This window comes from Ovis aries, chromosome 21, assembly GCF_016772045.2.
Source record: "Ovis aries strain OAR_USU_Benz2616 breed Rambouillet chromosome 21, ARS-UI_Ramb_v3.0, whole genome shotgun sequence".
NCBI lineage: Eukaryota > Metazoa > Chordata > Mammalia > Artiodactyla > Bovidae > Ovis > Ovis aries.
The window spans coordinates 1,013,845-1,028,509 of NC_056074.1; the positions used below are offsets into that span (position 1 = coordinate 1,013,845).

At 38.8% G+C, this 14,665-nt stretch overlaps 1 protein-coding gene across 1 annotated transcript in view; it reads right to left on the reverse strand.

Annotated features, from left to right (window-relative positions):
• DEUP1 (deuterosome assembly protein 1) overlaps positions 1 to 14,665 on the reverse strand; it is a 128,245-nt gene that overhangs the window by 14,368 nt on the left and 99,212 nt on the right. The window contains 2 exon segments of the mRNA XM_012101573.4: positions 7,946 to 8,060; positions 13,639 to 13,790. Coding sequence (XP_011956963.2) covers positions 7,946 to 8,060; positions 13,639 to 13,790 — 267 coding nt within the window.

The window sequence follows — 14,665 nt, forward strand, 5'->3', positions numbered from 1 at the left end:
CTGAATTACTCTGTGGGTCACTGGAAACACTGTAAATCAATATACTTCAATAGAAAACAAACAAACCCACACTGGCCAAACTTCTTATCTCCAGGGGAACAAACTCTTTTGTACAAGCCATGTTCCAAGCTCCTGGTGAGACCAGACTAAACTAATCTCTAATGAAGATCTCATCCTTATATAGCTTTCTCCCCCTCCCCTGGCCTGCTTCCCTCATTCCTTCACCTGAGAATACTCCCTTAGTAAACCACTTTTACAAGAATCTTCATCTCAGGTTCTAGGAAACCTGACTTCAGACCCATCAGTTCCTAGATTCTGCCTCAAGTGACTGGGTGACATCAATGCTAGTTATGGAGGGACAAAGGAAAGACAGTAAAAGAGGCCCACTGAGGGTAATGTCTTAGTTACTTTTGATCTCCCAGATTCTAGCACAGGTATGCTTTCAATAACTTTTTGAATTAATATATTAATGAAGGAATATATTCAACTCTGAATAATGCTGAGTTAGAGGTGACTTGGGACACAGATTGTCAAGTAGACAGTGGGATATATCAGTCCTGATTTCAGAAGACAGGTGTGGACCAGAGCGGTGTATTTGGAAGTTATAGGTAATAATTAAAGCTGTGACTCTGATTGAAATCATCCAAAACCTGAAAATAAAAGAAGAGGAAGAAATGGAGAACTGGGATCTTGGGGAACACTCCCACGGTCACATTCTTGACACTGCCATCAGTGATAACTGCATTACTTACTAACAGAGATTTTATGTAACCCACCGAGTATGCTTCCAACTGACTTAGTCTGGTGTTCTCACTCTCTCATATCTCTCTTTTCTAACTCTGCTCGCATTCCATGTCCATCTTGACAGCCGTTCAGCAACTTGTCCCTCCCTTTATTCTAGCTCCATGCTAGACACACGGTAAAACTCAGGCCTAATTAAAACTGCTTGCACCGAGCATGTGCCTGAGCGGTTGAATGCTGGGCAAGTGAATGGAGGAGAAATTACATCACACAGGGACTAGCATCACTTAAAATTCATGAGCACGAATTCACATGGTTAGTTAGCACTGCCTGGCCGTTCTCCTGCACTTCCCTAGTGTGCTCACTAGGGAGCCTTGCCTGTTTCTCAGGCCCTTCATCCCTCCGTGCCACTCGCACTTAGGGCCGTATTTTAGGCCACACTGTTTCAGAGACCCTTCCTTCTACCCACACTGTAGATTTTGTTCCTTCTTACCTTCTCAATGACCTTGCTTCTATAAATAAACTTCACCCCTTGGGTCCCACTCCACCTCTTTCACCACCAGATGTTCCTCCTCCTTTGAAGATTCCCCCTGGAGCACTAAACATTATGGTCCAAGGCTTTGTCTTGGGACAGCATCTCCACTTCCACTCTAAGTACTGTCATCTAGCCTGACAGATTTAAGTATCAGCCTCATGCTGATTAAAATGCCCCTTTTCAATTTCCAGCTCTGGTCTATTCCTTGAACACCAGATTCATATATCCTATTGCTTAAATTGCACGTTTAGTAAACACTTAAGTTTAAATGTCTAACCTGGAATTAATGAATTTTCTCTACTAACACTGCTCCTTCCTAGTCTTCCACATCAGAGACTGGTGCTACTATGTACCTGAGACTCAAGCAGAGATCCTTCGAGTCATCTCTGAGTCTTTTCTTTCCACCGCCAATCCACTGTCAAGTCTCCTTTGCTCTCCAAAATATTTCCTGGATCCAGCACCTCCCGGCTCTGCCTCCACTGTCACCAAGCCAGCAGTACCATCTCTTGCTTCGACTACTGAAATCGTCTGACAGTTGTTCTCTCCACTTCTATCTCTGCCCATCTATAATTTATTTGGCAGTCAAATGGATCTTCAAAAAAATTTAAAAACAGATTATATTCTCTACCATTTGCAACGTTCTCATGGTTTCCCACTGCTTTAAAATAAACTCCCAATTGCTTCCTATGGCCACTGTCTCTACAGACCTGGAGTTCTCCTGCCTATCTCTCTGTCCCTATTTCATTACACACTTCTTAGCTCCAGACCACACACTTCCCCTTTTCTGGTTCTCAAACTTAACAAACTTTGTTTTGCCAAACAGATTTGACCTGGTCATTCCATCTGCCCAAAACTCTCTACTTCCAGATTTTTGTAAGGCTGGATCCTTTTTTGTTATTTAAGTTTCAACCTAAATGTTCCCTTCTCAGTAATCATTTTCCTAGCCACTTAACCTAAAGTCATCCCCCACACTGTCATCACTTCCTATCACATCATTTGCTATCTTTCATAAATTTTTATAGTATTTATAACTTTCTGATTTTTTGTTTCTAGTCATTAACTGTTTCCTCTTTTTGAGATAAAATTTATATAAAGTAAGACTAACCATCTCAAAATGAACAATTTAGTGTGGATTTAGTATAGTCACAGTGTATTAAAACCACAACTCTATCTAGTTTCAAAGCATTTTCATCATCCCCAAAGGACGCTGTACCCATCAAGCCTTGCTCCCTGGCTTTCCCATCCTCTTAGACTCCTGGCAACCACCAACCTGCAATCTGTCTTAATCGATTTACCTGTTACGGGCATTTTTACGCAATATGTAGCCTTTTGTGCAGCGTGATGTTACCCAGGTTCATCCACGTTACAGCGCGCATCAGCACTCCTCCCCTTTTCACGGCTGAATAGTATTCCACTGTGAATACACACCACTCTTCGTTTATCCATTCGCCCACTGATGGAGATCCCCTCTCTTTTCACCAGACTGTAGACTTGTCTGTCTCATCAATGAGTGTTTAGAACAGAACCTGCCATGTAGTGAGTGCTCAATACATGTTCACTCCATCAGTGACTGAGTGAATGATAAACACTAGTAGCTAAGGGACAGGTATACCGAGGGAGAACCTTGGGAGCAGACTGGGAAAGAGTGATCGGAAAGGCAACGGGACAATCAGTGGAGAATAGTGTCTTAGAAGTCAGAGAACGTGATATCAAGAGAAAAAGACTAAGGAAGATGAGTTCTTTAAACTGTCTATTTAATTAACAACGAGGATGTCATTGGTGGTCCGAGCAGGAAAAGCACCGATGCGGAATAAAGAATGCAACAGTGGGTGGAAGTCACTGGACTCAGAATGGCAGTCTGGGCCGTGTCTTTCAGGAGCCTCCAGAGCTGCCATCACAGCCAAAGTTCCCTGTGCCCAGACCTACAACAGTAGAGAATTTTCTTTGCTGGATGACTCTGTAGTCATGAGCTCCTCAACTAACAATGCAGAATTTTAGAGGTGGAAAGAAATCCAGCGTTCATTAAGTTATACAATAGACACTCTTGCATGTCTTTTTTGTGCCTACTAGTGCCAGACATTATTTTAGGTGCTAGGGTTAAAACAGCAAACAAAAATAGAAAAAAATCCTACTTTAATGGAGCTTAAATTCTAGAGGAAGGAGGCAAACAAAATGTTATAATTAAGTGCTATGGATAAAACAAAAAAAAATAGAATATGATGAGGGAGGTGCTACTGTTCCTCAGGTGTTTCTGATGAGGTGATATTGAAGCAGAAACTAATCATCCTAAAGTCACCTGATATTAGAACAGCGAAGTCACATCACGTGCATGCTCGGTCATGTCCGACTCTTCGCAACCCCATGGTCTGTAGCCCACCAGGCTCTTCTGTCCAGGGAATTTTTTCAGGCAAGAATACTGAAGTAAGTTGCAATGAAGGCTTTAGCAATTTATCACTTTTTTCCCCCCTCTTGCTGGGTTGGAGTATGTGTTTACTTTGGAGTCCTTAAAGAGAGAAGTTTTGTTGATACAGAACTTGCTAAGTCCTCTTGGAGGTTCCTTTAGCTTCAGTGAGGAAGTTTATTTACTTTATTGTTCTGGAATTTTATTCTGTTCAGATAATTTTGACATTTTATGTTGAGATGAAACAAAAGAGCATTGCTGGGCTTTCAGTTCAGTTCAGTTCAGTGGCTCAGTCGTGTCCGACTCTTTGCAACCCCATGAACCACAGCACGCCAGGCCTCCCTGTCCATCACCAACTCCCGGAGTCCACCCAAACCCATGTCCATTGAGTTGGTGATGCGATCCAACCATCTCATCCTCTGTCGTCCCCTTCTCCTCATGCCTTTAATCTTTCTAGCATCAGAGTCTTCTCAAATGAGTCAGCTTTTCGCATCAGGTGGCCAAAGTATTGGAGTTTCAGCTTCAACATCAGTCCTTCCAATGAACACTCAGGACTGATCTCTTTTAGGATGGACTGGTTGAGATCTCGAAAACTTCCAGAGTTGATGGTTTTAAGTCTTCCTCTTCCACGACAGCTTAAATTTTACTACCAGCCTCTCCCAAAGCAGCTGACAGATTTGAGAAAGGCAGAGAAGTGTTCATGGCATGCCTCAACCAGCTCAAACATTTTCTGGTTTTTTTTGTTGTTGTTGTTATTGTTGTTTATCTTTATCACTTGTACCCAATATTGGTATATCATGGACAGGCAGTGAAAAATTACATAATATACTTTGGATACAAGTGAAGGTAACTGCAAGAACATTACTAGTTTCTCAGATAAAAATATGTGATTATGTTCAATAAATCAAATCACAAGGTAGAATATTTCAGCAAAGAACTGGAAACTAAAAAAAAAAAATTTCAAATGAAAATTCAAGAACAGAAAAAAAAAATTAACCTACAGTATGAGGCCACTTCCTCAAGGCTCTTTATACACAGAAAACAACACAGGAGAGAGAACAGGGAATGCAGAATTTCAAACCTTTCCCATCTGTTTTACCAGGACAGCATAATTGGGTACCAAAGCTTGACAAGGATAACAGTGAAATATTACAGGCTAATGTCTCTCATGAACATAAAGCAAAACTCTAAACCAATATGAACAGATCAAATCCAGTGATTGAATGTGGTTTATTCTAAGAATTCCAAGGTTGGGTTAACAATCTAACATGAAGAAAAAAAAAAATGCCACATTAACAGATCAAAGGAGAAATTATATGGTCATTTCAACAGCACAGGAAAAAGCAATTGATAAATTCAGTACCAACTTGTGAAAACAAATTTAGCAACCTAGGAATAAAAGGAACTTCCTAATCTTTTAATAAGAAACCTGTAAAATATTTACAGCAAATATTATGCACAACGGTGGCATATTGAATGTTTTCCCTTTGCCACTGAAAATGAGAGAAAGATGCTGGCAATATCACTTCTACTGCTTTACATTTACTAGAGGTCCTTGTGTACAATAAGGCAAGAAAAAGAAAAAACAGGTATAAACATTTGAAAGTAAGAAGTCTGCTGCTGCTGCTGCTAAGTCGCTTCAGTTGTGTCTGACTCTGTGCAACCCCATAGACGGCAGCCCACCAGGCTCCTCCATCCCTGGGATGCTCCAGGCAAGAACACTGGAGTGAGTTGCCATTTCCTTCTTCAATGCATGAAAGTGAAAAGTGAAAGTGAAAGTGAAGTCGTGTCCGACTTTTAGCAACCCCATGGACTGCAGCCTACCAGGCTCCTCCATCCATGGGATTTTCCAGGCAAGAGTACTGGTGTGGGGTGCCATTGCCTTCTCTGAAAGTTGGAAGTCTAGCTATCATTATTTTGATTCTGAGCATAGAAAATCCAAAAGAATCTATAGAACTGGGAAACACTGTGTGCTTAGTCACTCAGTTGTGGCTGACTCTGCATTCCTATGGACTGTAGCCTGCCAGGCTCCTTTGTCCATGGGGATTCTCCAGACAGGAATACTGGAGTGGGTTGCCATGCCCTTCTCCAGGGGATCTTCCTCACCCAGGGATCGAACCCAGGTCTCCCGCATTGCAGGTGGATTCTTTACCGTCCAAGCCACCAGGGAATTTTTATTCTAAGTAGAGAAAATCCAAAAGAATCTATAGAATTGGAAAGCATATATAAATCAAATTGAATATTTCCATGGGAAATGGGACTGAGGTTGTTCCTTGCACCATATGCAAAAATTGATTCCAGGTCTATACTTAAGTAAAAAAGAAAAAAAAAAAAGAGAGAGAGAGAGCCAAAGCTTCTAAAAGATAACATAGATACTATTTTTATAACTTTGGGACAGGCAAAAGTTGTAAATAAGACACCAAAAATATCAAGCATAAAGAAAAATATTTATAAGTATGAACACATTAAAATTAGGAACTTCTGGTTATCAAAACATTCTTTTAAGTGAGAAGGCAAGTATGAATGGGAGAAGATATTTGCAATCCCTATAACCTATAACCACCAAAGGGTTTAAATCTAGAATATACAAAGAACTCCTATAAATCAATAAGACAATTAAATCGAAAATTAGACAAGCAAATCAAATAGATATCAAATATCAAAATAGTCAATAAATTTATGAAAAGGCACTCACCTCATTAGTCTCCAGGAAATAAGAATTAAAGTCACAATAAGATGTTACTCTCCACTGACCAGGGGCTTCCCAGGAGGTGTTAGTGGTAAAGAACCTGCCTGTCAAACGCAGGAGATAGAGACCCCGGTTCAATCCCTGGGTCAGGAAGATCCCCCAGAGGAGGGCATGGCAACCCACTGCAGTATTCTTGCCTGGAGAATCCCATGGACAGAGGAGCCTGATGGGTTACAGTCCATGGGGTCACAAAGAGTCAGACACGACTGAAGCGACTTAGCATGCATGCATGCACCAACTGACCATAAAATTAAGGCCAATAACAGTTAAAAACTGTTGGAAAGAATACAGAAGAGGAGAATACTCATACACTACTTGTAGGGCTGTGAACTGACTCAAACAGGAAGAGAGCTTGACAGTACCTGCTAAAGCTGACCTTGTGCATATTCCATGACCTAGCAACTCTGAGTGAGGTGGTTCAGTGGTAAGGAATCCACCTGCCAATGTAGGAGACATTGGTTTGATCCCTGGGTCAGGAAGATCCCCTGGAGAAGGAAATGGCAACCCAGTCCAGTATTCTAGCCTGGGAAATCCCATGCACAGAAGAGCCTGCCAGGCTATAGTCCATGGACTTGCAAAGACACAACTTAGCAACTGAACAACAACAATGACCTAGCGATTCCATTCTTAGGCATAGATCCAATGGAAACGTGTACACCTGTGCACCAAAGGACGCTGACAAGAATGTTTTTAGGAGAAGTATTTGTAATCACCTCTGAGCAGGAAATAATTCAAATGTACGTCGATAGTGGAATGGATAAATCGTATCATTATGGATAATGGTATCATTATGTATGGTATTTATATATAGTGTAATACTAATAGAGAAACAAAAATGGATAAACTACAGCCAACAATATGGATAATGACTCTCATCAAACAATGTTGAAACAATGGTGGGAGAAAGAATCCATACAAGAGAACACATGCAGCGTGATACCATTTACCTAAAATTTACAAATGGCTACAACCAAGCTATGACCTTAAAGGTCAGGACAGTGGTTATCTTGGGAGCAGGCTGGAGTGACTGCAAGGGCGTGGGAAGGGGGCCTCTGGAACACTACTAATGCTCTGTTTATTGCCTAGGTGGCAGCTGCACTGCTCTGCTGCCTTTTCAATAATTCATCAAGCTGTCCAATCCTGATTTGTGCATCTTTCTGTATGTATGTCAGAGTCAGTAAAAGAGATTTTTTTTAAACAGTCACAAAAAGATCACTTGCAGCTCTTTAAGATATACAGATCTTTGAGGCTCATGGAATGCCCAGAAGTGACTTGCATATTTAAACGTCACCAGTAATTTCAGCCTGTACTTGAGGTGAAATACTTCACAAAACATTATGGATGCTCTTCCTTCTATAGATAGTCACAGCTGAATTACTTGCAGACCCATCTTGGAGTCTTATTCAAAGAGCAATATTTTTTTTTTAAACTACTGTGTACACATCAGTAACATTAGTATCAGTGTAGGAGTATTCACTCCATAAAGGAAAAAAATGGTAACCAATAATCAGCAACTCACCATGGGGAATACCTCATCATCACTAACGAAAGGACTGGTTATTTCTTTGGTTTGAAATGGCAAAGATGGCAATGGAGGTGTTGCACTTCTGTTTGGCTCACGATCGTGGTTAAATCTAAAAGAGAAGGACTAGTTGTCATTATTGCTACCAAGGACACCTGTTTATTTATGGAGCTAAGAATTTAAATTTCTCCAATTTCTAACTGTGAGGAAAGTACAACAAAATATTTGGGCTTGTTATCTGGGTATTTCTTTGAAAATAATTTTGCTGACAATTTCTACTCCACTTAAAAGACTTAGAATAATTAATAATGAAGCAGGAAACTTTCATAATTGTTCAAAATATTCTGCCATTCTTATTGCCTATATTGTTTCTCTTTCTGTGTTTTACTGTTTTGTCTCTTTGCTATTTAATTAAATAACATTAAGCCAGTTTGAGAAAAATTTTTAAACAGCTAACACAGCTGCCCCTGACAATTCTAAATAGATACTCTTTTTCTATTCTCATTTTACTTAACCTCACTGGCTTTCTTAACATAATCGTTGTTCTTTTTTTCACACTAGAATAAGTCTCTGTACAATAATAATAATTCTAATTTCTGTAGAGCTTAATAATTTATAGTATATTTACAATTTACATTATCTCCTAAACTCCTCCACACTTAGTTGTATGACCTTGAGCAACAGGTAACTATATTTACCTGTAACTTTAATTTTTTCATTTATAAAAAAGGGTTGTTACAAGAATTGAACTCCACAGTTTGATGAAAAGCACAGTATAGAATTTGTTGTTTGTGCCAAAATATAGAAGATTAGACTGAATAAAATACCAGTGGGATTTTAAACTTTGGTGTGCTGACTAAACAAATGAATAATAAAATAAACCAACTTACCCTAAAATTTTACACAAAAAGCTCCTAACAGTATGGGCTGTTTGGAACTAAATAAGTATCTTCTCTGAACATTAATTCATGAAAATGGGGTTTAATCAAAATCATCAAAGACCATGGAAATATAAAAATCCTTTCAATTTAAAGTTACTTATTTTTACTAACAATTCAAATTCTCTAAAGGTACTGATTAACCATTTTCAAAGTCTTCATATTTTAACTTTACACAGTTTAAAAAATTTACATTATTTTTTTCTGTTCTTATCCAAAGACTATCTACCTATATAGACTTCTTTTATTATGCAAACATTTTCAAAGCTATGCATACAAATAGCAATAAAAGTTAAGTGAGGCATCTGTAAACTAGTACATAAAAACAAACAAAACATGCTTTCCATTTTTACTTTCTTGAAATAGATCTTTTTTTTAAATCCATTCTTCCAAACCATAATTACCATGGAAACAGAACAGCAAATTAAACTGAAATAACATGGCTTATGATGTACAAAATAAAATGAAACATCCCACAATTCAAATAGAATTATAACAATTGCCTTGTACATCTGCATAGAATATTCAGTTGAACCTTTTAATCTGAATGAGTCCATCTATACTTCAAAGCACAGTAGAAAAAAATAAGATAATTATAGAAACGGTTCAAGAACTATACATCCCTCTGTAATCTCAATTATACAGAGATTTCAGGGAAAGTATTATTTGCCCTAAATTATCTAAATAATTATCTCAATTATCCACTGTGCTTTGGATATATAGATACAACTTTATGGTCCTAATTACTAAAATTTATATACGAACATTTTCTTTATTGTAAGATCAATAAAGTGTGCAGAGAATGAAAGGAAAGACTACATTATAAAGCAAAGCACTTTTGCTTTAGATCATCTTTATATGACAGAAAAGTTCTTCTTCTAGAATACAGCTATTCAAATACTTCATAAAACCACCTTGCAAAAAAAAATGCTAAGTATATCAATTTAAAACCTATCTTAAAAATTATTTCGGAAAGCTTTTACTACCATCTCACAAGCTGGTCTGTTCAGTTAGCTTTTCCATAGACCCTATGGCAAGGCCTCTCCTTGCTTTGCCAGGAGGGCAGGAGCTGGCGTCTTTGTTGGAGAGAGCTCTACCCAACTCGAGCTGGCTTGAGGGCTGGGCAAACAGCACAAGTTTACAGAGCCGTCCATCTACACAGCCATTCCTTGGCCCTGCGTTGAGTTTACAAGCCTCCCTAGGCTACATACAGCGTACCGTCTTCAGCACGAAAGGGGATCCCTTCACAAACTAAGCTGATTCACCACTTCTGGCCTCCCCTTCTAACACTCCACATACCACACCTCACTCCATGCACCTTATTAACATGCCTTATTCCTAGCCTGGAACTCTTCAGGTTACTGTGTTTCTCTCCCCTGAGCAAGACCCTGGAGCAAAACTGACTCAGCTTACTTTTCTGCTTCTAGATAAATAACTGTTCATTCCTTGACAAGGGATCCTGTAGAGTGACTATGACAGGCCTGACTCTGTGGTGTTTTAGTATCAGAAACTTTAACTTGCTGACTAGATCTGAAGCAGTTTTATTGATTAGCTTGTGATTACCAATATCTTTCCAGTACATGCTATAATCCTTAAAGCCATACATTCAGTTTTAAGTATGAACTGTATATAGAAATAAAACTCCATCATATACTACAAAACTGATTTGCCATTAAAATTAGTTATTTTTAATAGTTCTGGATACCACTATTCTAAGTTAGCTTGCAAATGATCCTTAAACTTCAAAACTCTAACTTAATTCTAAAAACACTGAAAACATTGACTACCTCATTGCCAGATTCAGTCTCATCTCATTCATTAGTGTTGTTTGTGCGTTTCTGGTCCCATCACACCACTTGCAGGATCTCAGCTCCCTGACCAGGGACTGAACCTGGGCCACAGCAGTGAAAGCCTGCAATCCTGACCATTAGGCCACCAAGGAACTCCATTAAGTCTTTTAAAGTGCTGAATAACTTTTTATCAGAAAAGAAATCCTTTGAAATATCCTAAAATGCTTCACATTTTAAGTGGATGAGCACAAAAATCTTATCACTTCTAACAGGAGTGAAAAGCAACAAAAACCGAGTTAAGTTCCAAGTAGACAAAAGATTATTTTAATAATATATTATACAAATCTTCCTCAGTCACAAGCAAGAAGAGGTTAAAAATTAGACTACAGACTTTAAAATGTTGTGGAACACTATGTTCCTATACCTTTATCTAAAAGCTTTTTCCTTTCTAAAATACTTTAATAAGACCTTATTGTATTAGCCATTGATATGTAAATATGACTGTATGTTTTTTTGATTATTTTCTTCCTAATAAATACATACAGCTTTTAGTATTTGAGTTCACTGAGCTGTGCTGTGAGAAGGAAAGGACATTGCCTTTTTCACTTGCTAAAATTAATAGATATGAGCTTTACAGTTCTCCACCAGTGAGTTCACAGTGTCCTTGCCTCTCAACAATTCTTTCCCCATAGTGGGTTTTACATGGTACTAATTTATTCAGAACATTTGAAATGCTGTTACTTTTAAAAATCAGGTCACTGGAGAACACTGAAATCAGACAAGCCATTAAAACAAATTTAATGAAACTTTCAACAAATGAGACTGGCAGGACAACAGGGCTCTGCAGCAGGGACAGTCGCCCAAGCTGCTTATTAAGACAGCCTCCTGCTGGGCGTTCCGCCTCTTACACTGCTCCAGGTCCCATGCTGCCTGGTTTCTGTTAGGCACTCTTAACACAGTCCGTACTGCCCAAGCAATCCAAACAATCCAAACACTGTTTAAAGACAGTGAAAGGCAGAGAAACTGTCTTTCTGTTTAAACAAGAACATCTAGTACCTTCACCTAAGGCTTTCCAAGTTATTCCCAACAAGCAAGAATAGGAAACAATGTTAATGCCCCCTCTGCATTAACAGGGGCGCAATACAGACCAGTGGCTGGAGAAGACATGGCGAAGACCCTTCACAACATCACTGCAGTGCTGTTTTTCTCTTACAGAGAGAAAACCACATACAGGGGGTGGGGATGTGACCCATGGAAAAATGAATCCATGCGGAGAGAAGGGCGTTGTAAAGGGTTTATTCTATATTAGAAATTATATTCTTACTGCCAAATCAAGGTTAGATTTTCTGGACAGATTTTCAGTTACCCTGGCCAGTCAACATGGGGACACTCAGCAGGGAGCTGCCCTCTGGCTGGGGCGCACGCCCCTCATCCTCTCCACATCCCTTTTGGACTCTTGCTGCACCTCCCCAAACATACCACCCTACCGACCGAAGAAGCACCCCTGTGGAGCAGCAGCAGGCTTCTCTCCTTCCCTCCCCTGACCACCTGAAGAGCTATTAGTTCAGCACTCTTGAGTGCTTGCTGTTTCTAACACTGGGTTAGAACATATCCTTCCGGCACACACAGGGCTAGGGTGGTGAGAGGGGAGAGGATGTTTAGCACGAGGATGCTAAGCAGACGTATCGAGTATGGCCCCTGGACTTACAGACTGTCTACCTGTAGCACTGGGCTACTTAGGGAGCCGGGCATCACCCTTCCCCAACAGCACTATCTTTAGAGGAAATGTCAGATTCAGCCATTTGTTTATCCTCCAAAATATACTTTTTAGGTACTGGGAGTTGGAGAAGTATCAATATTATTATAAATATTAACAATTTTGTTAGAATAATAATATCAATGATAATGTCTAACATTTAGGGAATTATACATCTTACAAAGAAATAGGTTTTCTCCTATAATCCTCAGAAAACCCTTATAATTATTATCCCTACTTGTCAGATGGGAAAATAAAGGTTAAATATTTGAATTCCCCAAAGCTGTAAATATTAATTATCTGTATGTGAAATTTTCATGCTAAGTATTACGAGCTTTTAAACAAAAGTTGTATTGATGTCAGGTCTGGACCTATTGATTCACCATTTCTCAGCACCATGGAATGTTAATAAACCTGATATCAAATAAGTTTGGGGAATACTGCACACCATACCTGTTCCTGGAAACTCACAAAGTAACTAGCACATTAATGGCTTTGCAAAATCCTGTAGAAAAGAAACTTGTTTGTTTTGCTGAGCATTTTCCCAGGACTGGAAAATGGTGAAAGAACTCCAGAGACAGTTCTGACTCCAAACATATTTTATTAAAGATGAAGAAATTAGTCAAATGTTAAGGCTGATATGTTTACTTAAATTTTGAAGCAAGACATTTTAAAGAGCCTGGGGATAATGTGGGCAGCAGGTATTGGTTTTCCACGTGCTCCTCTCCACTCAGAGAAGACCCCTCTCTCACACCCACAGGTTCTCTCCTGTGAAAAGACCACAGTCTGTCACCACTGCTGCAGCATCAGTAAAAAGTGTACAGATACCTGGAGTTAAGCCTGACATGCTACCTGCCTGCACTCTGACATAAAAAACGAAGATTACTTTTGTATACTCTGTATGCCACGTCAGGTTCTAAGAAAGCTCTGAACTGACAAAAATTCATTTTAACAGTCTACTCATTTCACTGTTATCCTTTGAAAGCTACTGAGACCATAGAATTTCATGTATCAGAGTATCTAGACTATTGACTTGTCCCCATAAACAAATTTTAAGCAGCTGAAGGGAAAGTGTATAAAATTACAATTCGATTATATAAAAACAAATTTCACTTGAATGTTTGTACATTTATATCCTTATATAAGTAGAGCTGGCATACCCATCTTCATTTTTACCCCCCTTTTATTTGGCTTTGATAGGCGTACCTTCCTGCTTCTTCATAGGTATTTTGATTAGCCCATGTTGATTTTCCACTGGCATGAAGTTTTGCAAGATCACTTCGGAGCCTTTCATTCTCGTATTCCAGTTTGTTAATAGATGTATGCCTTGAATGTTCCCTGTTAGTGAAGTCTACATTCTAGAGAATAAAATAAACTATCATTGAAAAAATTGTTACTTACAAGAGATGCATATTTTCCGTGCATTTGGACACATGTTGGAAAGACCCTTTCATGTAAGTCGAGTCATGTGACTTTATTCCTGTGTACCTCCTAAATGTCTCTCTTCACCTCCCACCTTCTCACAACACAGGTCCTCAGTGACAGCTGCCACTGAACACATCACAGTGAAGGGGATGCCCATGCTCCAGCACAGAAAAGGCTCACTGCATGCGTTACTGTTCTCCATAGCTAGAACAAATTGCTAGTTTTAAGACTTTCTGTGTTAATAGGGTATGCCTTCTAGCGCTGATTAGTAATGGAACCAGAATTAACATATCTTTTAATTTTAAAAGATTTTTTCCACATTAAAATAATATATGTCATTATAGAAAATCACATATCAACCCCTCACTGTTGGGTGATATGGGAAATTATATATTAAATCAATAAGATGGCAGTCTGATTCTGGGCCATTCTATACCAAGATCACTAGATCCTGGATGAGACTGTGCCAATAACACAGTCTTGAGCAATGCAGCATCATGAAAAAGTTTTATTGTCTGGTATGGGCAACCCAATAGTTAATGTCATAAAAGAATAAGAAACATATTTAAATCATAACCTGAAAAATTTAGAGCAAGATTAAAGATTTCTGATGCTATCTTAATTAAATGCTGTAAGAAGTTTCTTAGGAACAGTCTAAACTTTTTTTCTCCCAACATTTTAAAAAACAGGATATATTCTGACATGAAAACTCATGAAAATGCTTTAAATAACCCCATGAAGTCCTTTATAATAGAACTATGATTTGAATACCCATGAATTATGCTGATTAAACAACAGTTCTCTGCTT